This window comes from Gastrolobium bilobum, unplaced genomic scaffold (assembly GCF_033153095.1).
Source record: "Gastrolobium bilobum isolate Gb01-03AN ecotype WA unplaced genomic scaffold, APGP_CSIRO_Gbil_v1 utg22085, whole genome shotgun sequence".
Classification (NCBI taxonomy): domain Eukaryota; kingdom Viridiplantae; phylum Streptophyta; class Magnoliopsida; order Fabales; family Fabaceae; genus Gastrolobium; species Gastrolobium bilobum.
In genome coordinates, this window is record NW_026899617.1 from 82,745 (window position 1) to 89,042 (window position 6,298).

The 6,298-nt window shown below is 39.4% G+C and overlaps 1 protein-coding gene and 1 non-coding gene across 2 annotated transcripts; one reads left to right on the forward strand and one right to left on the reverse strand.

Moving 5' to 3' along the window:
- Positions 1–3,316: 3,316 nt before the first annotated feature.
- LOC133291988 (small nucleolar RNA R71) lies at positions 3,317–3,423 on the reverse strand. The gene has a single exon (XR_009748851.1). It is a non-coding gene; the product is annotated as a small nucleolar RNA R71 (small nucleolar RNA).
- Positions 3,424–3,459: 36 nt separating this feature from the next.
- Positions 3,460–5,628, forward strand: LOC133291987 (uncharacterized; the record flags this gene model as incomplete). The annotated part of the gene is made up of 2 exons (XM_061490348.1): positions 3,460–4,440; positions 4,579–5,628. Coding segments are annotated over exons 1-2 (2,031 nt in total), but the record flags the coding sequence as incomplete, so codon positions are not given.
- Positions 5,629–6,298: the final 670 nt, after the last annotated feature.

Here is a 6,298-nt window from a genome sequence, read left to right on the forward strand (position 1 = left end):
TTTCGGCTAACACAGAAGAAGTGGTAACCGATGGCATTTACTTTTCTTCTAAATCTTGAAATCCCATTTTTTGGCACTATATTGATTATTTTGCCTCCTACTCCTCAGTACTGAATATCATTTAAACAAATAACCCCCTCATGCACCAGTTATCATTGAAATGAATAGATACCATTAAAGTGTCATTCAATAATTATTGTCTTAAAAAACTAAGCGAGATGCCCATCCATATATTCAACATACAGAAACATTATATCACATGTTAATGAATGAATATTTGAAGAGGGTTGTTGATATGCATTCAGCATATGGGTAAAACTAAGCCAAAAAGAGAAAGAATATTGATTAAATCTTAAGCAAAAAGGCAATAATGACTATTGATCTATTAAAATCTCAATCAGAGATTGCACAACTGATTTTGTGTTGATTTTGTAGGAAAAACAAACAAACTGGAGCTAAAAAGGAAAATGCAAAAACTGAAGCCCACGCTGAAAGCATGGGAATGACGCTGATAGCTTGAAAGGAGATTTTCACACAGAAACTACCACGCTACTAGCGTGGGACTGACGCTAGCAGCGCCATAGATCCAAATCAAGCAGAGCCTACCACGCTACTAGCGTGGGATTGACGCTAGTAGCGCCAGACTTTTCACAAACCCACGCTTGAAGCGTGGCAACCACGCTAGTTGCGTGGAGCTCCAAGATTCTTCACAAAAACTCCCACGCTCACAGCGTGGGAACCACACTAGTGGCGTGGGAGGTGCATCAATCAACATTAAATCTGTTTTAAATCAGAGACAGATCACACTGAGATTACGACAAGGATTCAATCAAGATTCTACACCAGGTCAAGGACTCTATAAAAAAAGGGACTCATACCTCAATAGAAAAACACTTTTGCACAGAGAGGAAGACGGAGGCAGAACGCAGAGCAAGCTTCTTCTTCAATTTTCTGGTTTTATTATTTTATTTTTTCCTTTGAATATTTTGAATTGTCAGACATGAATATGTCTGGCTAGTCTTTTATTATTGTGGTAAGGGTCACAACCCTTGATGTGAACCCCTTGTAGTTTGGTTAAATTTATATTTAATTATTTCAAATTGCATTTATTTTATCCTGTTCTTCATCTTTTAATTCTTTTAGAATTGATCACTGATAAACCTTTAGTTTATCTTATTTTATAGACTAAATTAATATAAAATATCAAGTTAAATAAGTCAAAAACTAGGGTTTAATATAATAATCATGAACATTATCTGAATTTTTGTTTAATGGAATCATCTTTGCTATTTTTTAGGGATTTGTTGACAAAAGGAGTCAAAGATGAAGATTGGATAAATAGAGATCACAACTAGAAAAGATGAGATCAAGAGATGATAGAAGAAGATCAAAAACAATAAGATTGAAGATCTTATCAAGTTGTTAGAAGTGGGAGCTTAAGCCCCCATTCAGAAGCTTAAGCTCCCTAAAAACGCAAATAGCTACTGCCTCTGGGCGCTTAAGCTCTCAACTCAGGGCTTAAGCGCGCCACAAGAAGAAAAAGTTGTCGCGAGGAGCGCGCTTAAGCGCCCTTCAGAGCGCTTCAGCGCGCAACGCGAATCAGAATTCACTGTCCTAGGGCGCTTAAGCGCGCTACAACAGGCTTAAGCGCCCAGACAGATCCAACTTAGGCCCATTCGAGTTTTCTACTATGATACAAACTCTTGGCCAATAAAAAAACCATTGGGGACCAGAAATACATAACTTTTACATTTCTAAACAACTCTTGGGTGCTCGGAGGCTGAAGGAACGCGGAGGAACATCAGATTCATGTTCGTGAGGGGCGGAGACGGATTAACGTCAAGTGTTCACTGGAGATATTGAAGATCCACCAATCACTTATGGAGTTTGGGGGAGCTTTTCTATTTTCTTTTGTTCTTGATTTTGCCATGTCCGGCTAGTTCTTTAAGTAGTTAGGGTTAGATGGATTTTAGTCGATTTATTATGCTTTGAATAATTCGTACGTTAATTTTCCTTTTTATCATGAATGAAGTTATCTGTTTTTAATGCTTTATATAGGCTTGAATCTTATATAATGATCATCGGTAAATGCATGACAATAGGGATGTTGGTGTGTGATCCATATCTGATAACTTCATCGTAAACGCTATGATTCTAGGGATAGACATAGAATTTGCGTAACCTTAAGATTCTTGAACTTAATGCTTGCATTCTTGGGGAATAACCGGGGAACTAGGGTTCTTTCAAGTTTGTAAAGGTTTTAGGGTAACAAGGGATTGAGCTCTAATAACACGCGAAAGAATTGGTTAGATTGATATTAAGGACGGTTAACGTAAAGAAGGACTTCGAATCATAATAAGGAGATTAAAGGAAATCGAACCCCTAGCTACGTTTTTATTTTATTAGTTAAATCACATCTTTAATTTCTTGTCTTTAATTCTTGCAAGTAATTAGCTTAATATTTAATATTTTAATTTTGCAATTCAAATCCTGTTTCCAAATACACTTTCGATTGTCCAACTAAGTTTGCGATAGTGAATTAGTGCTTGAACCGTAATCCTCGTGGGAACGATCTCTTACTTAATCATATATTACTTGTACGATCGGTGCACTTGCCGTGAGTAGCAACAAGTTTTTGGCGCCGTTGCCGGGGATTACTATTTCAACATTAATAGTAGCTATTAATTCTTTAGATTGGACCTTATTTTCTGTTATTTAATTTTCTGTTATTTAAATTCAGTTTTATTTTCTTATTTTATATAATCTATTTTTCTGGTTTATGCGAGGTACCGTTGACACCGATTCCTTGCAATTCGACCCGGAGATAGAGAAAACAGCAAAAAGAAACAGAAAACTTGCTAAAGAAAGAAGACAGCAAGAGAAAGAAGCTTCAAGCTCAACAGAACCAAGAGAAGAAGCAATGGGAGACAACAATGCACCTCCACCACCTCCGAGAACGTTGGGAGATTACATGACTCCTGCTCGAGTTCCACAGACGGCGAGTATTGTTAGACCAAACGTGGATGCTAACAACTTTGAACTCAAGCCGGCACTTTTACAATTAATTCAGAAAGACCAATTTGCCGGAGGAAGCACGGAAGACCCTTACATCCATCTGGAAAACTTCTTGCTATATTGTGATACCTTGAAGATGAATGGGGTGTCTCGGGATGCTATTTTGCTCAGATTGTTCCCCTGTTCACTTAAAGACGAAGCAAGAGGATGGTTGCAATCGTTACCTCAAGGAAGCATCACCCACTGGGACGACTTGGCAAACAAATTTTTGGACAAATTTTTCTCATCTTCGAAAATGGCAAAGCTCAAGGCGGATATCACTTCTTTTGAACAAAAAGGAAGTGAATCTCTATATGAAGCATGGGAAAGATTCAAGGGACTACTTAGGAAGTGTCCCCAACATGGCATTGAAGCTTGGGAGCAAGCGAGAACCTTCTTCAAGAGATGACGCCGAACACAAGAACATTGGTGAATGCTGCATCAGGAGGGTCCTTAAAAACAAAAACTCCAGAGGAAGCCTTGGAATTACTAGAGTCTCTAGCCTCTCAGGAGTATGATAATGCTCCAGTACCACAGAGAAGAGCGGGGATTATGAAGCTTGATGGCTATGATGCCATCTTAGCTCAGAATGAACAGATTTTACAAATTAACAAGAAACAACAAGAACAACTAGATGCTCTCACAAAGCAATTTACCAGTTCTCAAGTCTCTTCTGTTAATAATATTCAAATAACTTGTGGTATTTGTGCAGGTGCTCACGCTACTGAAGACTGCAAGGCACCCGAAACTGCAGATGTTAATGGAATTTGGCATGATCAGAAAGTTCCATATAACCCAGGGAGGAACCAATACGGCAATAACCAGAATCAAGGGTGGAGAAATAAAAATCAACATCCAGGATTCAGTTATAGCTCGAATCATCAGCTAAATCCTCCTATGCCAGCACCACAGCAACCTCCACAACAATCAGAGTGGGAGAAGGCCTTTGCACAACTATCCAAAACCACATCAGACTATGTTCAAAGTACCAATGCATTCAGGGAAGACACTTCAGCCTTTATGCAAGAAACCAGGGCCTCATTCAGGAATCAAGAAGCCTCAATCCGGAATCTAGAAACTCAGATTGGTCAATTGTCAAGGCAGTTCAACGAAAGAACCCAAGGCACCTTCCCAAGTAATACAGACGTTAATCCAAACGCACACTGCAAGGCCATTACCACTAGAAGTGGCATTGTAATTGAACCTGTGATTAAGCCTTCAGTAGAGAAAAAGAAAGCTGAGGGATCTGCCATTGAAGAAGAAAAAGAGAAGGAAGTTGACAAAGAGCCTGCTGCAGAGAAAGCTGTTCCTGAAAAGAAAGAGTTCAAATGGGAGAAAAAGAAAGCTCAAGAAAGACAAGAAAAGCCATTGGAGCTCTCACCTTATGCAAAAATTCCATATCCGCAGAGGTTCAGAGAGGAAATCAAAAAGCAGCAGTATTCGAAGTTCCTTGACATCTTCAAAAAGCTACAAATCAATATTCCATTTGCTGAAGCCTTGGAGAACATGCCGAATTACGCAAAGTTCATGAAAGATCTCTTATCGAAGAAACGTAAACTGAAAGAATGTGAAACGGTGACGTTGACGGAAGAGTGTAGTGCTATAATTCAGAAAAAGTTGCCTCCAAAACTTGAAGATCCTGGAAGTTTCAGCATTCCCATAGAAATTGGCAACATTGATGTGGGAAAGGCGTTATGTGACTTGGGAGCTAGTATTAACCTTATGCCATTATCCATCTGCAAGGCTCTGGGGATTCATGAATTAAAGCCGACCAAAGTTTCACTGCAGCTAGCAGACAGATCTACCAGAAGGCCAGATGGAGTTATTGAAGATGTCTTGGTGAAGATTGATAAGTTCATATTCCCTGCAGACTTTGTCATCTTAGACATGCAAGAGGATGCTGAGATTCCCTTACTGTTGGGAAGGCCCTTTTTAGCCACTGCAAGGGCTATGATTGATGTGGAGCAGGGTAAGCTGATGTTGCGGGTTAATGATGAAACCGTAACGATTGATGTTCTTGAATCTATGAAACATCCTTCCGACGGAGGAGATTGCTTCAAGGTTGATGTGATCAATGATGCAGTGCTAGATACAGTTGATGAAATACTCCAACCACTGATGGAATTGGAGTCATTAGAAGAAGATCTACTGCACAATACGACTGAAGCAACAGAAGGAGAACAAGAGGTTGAAAAGCTAGAAGAGAAAGTTGATGATATCATTCCAGGTGCACCAAAGGTTGAATTGAAAGAACTTCCTCCCACTTTGAAATATGCATTTCTTGGAGAAAGCAAGACATACCCGGTGATCATCAACATAAATTTATCAACCGCCGAAGAAGAAAAATTATTGAAAGTGTTGAGAGAGCACAGAACAGCTATAGGATGGTCTATTACAGACTTGAAAGGAATAAACCCATCTTTTTGCACTCATAAAATATTGATGGAGAATGAGGTGAAGCCAGTCAGACAACCACAGAGAAGATTGAATCCAACTATGAAGGAAGTTGTGAGAAAAGAAGTCGTGAAGCTCTTGGATGCTGGTATGATCTATCCAATCTCTGATAGTGCATGGGTGAGTCCGGTACAAACAGTTCCAAAGAAAGGTGGGATCACAGTGGTACGTAATGAAAACAATGAGTTGATTCCTACAAGAACTATTACCGGCTGGAGAATGTGCGTCGACTACAGGAGACTTAATGCCGCTACAAGAAAAGATCATTTCCCTCTACCATTCTTAGATCAAATGTTGGAGAGGCTAGCGGGACATTCATTTTATTGTTTCCTTGACGGCTATTCCGGATACAATCAGATAGCGGTTGCTCCAGAAGATCAAGAGAAGACAGCCTTCACCTGTCCCTACGGTGTGTTTGCCTACAGACGTATGCCCTTCGGGTTATGCAATGCACCCGCCACTTTTCAAAGGTGTATGCTATCCATATTTTCTGATATGATTGAAAATTTTATTGAAATATTTATGGATGATTTTTCTGTCTTCGGTTCATCTTTTGATGTTTGCCTCACTAACTTAGCTTGTGTTTTGCAGAGATGCCAAGAGAGTAATTTAGTACTCAACTGGGAAAAATGCCACTTTATGGTAAGAGGGACATGCAGGTTTCTATCGGCGTTTCATCAGAGATTTCTCAAAGATAGCCAAACCCCTCTGCAAATTATTGGCCAAAGAAGAAGAGTTCAACTTTGACAATGATTGTTTGATTTCTTTTAATCTTTTGAAAGAAAAATTG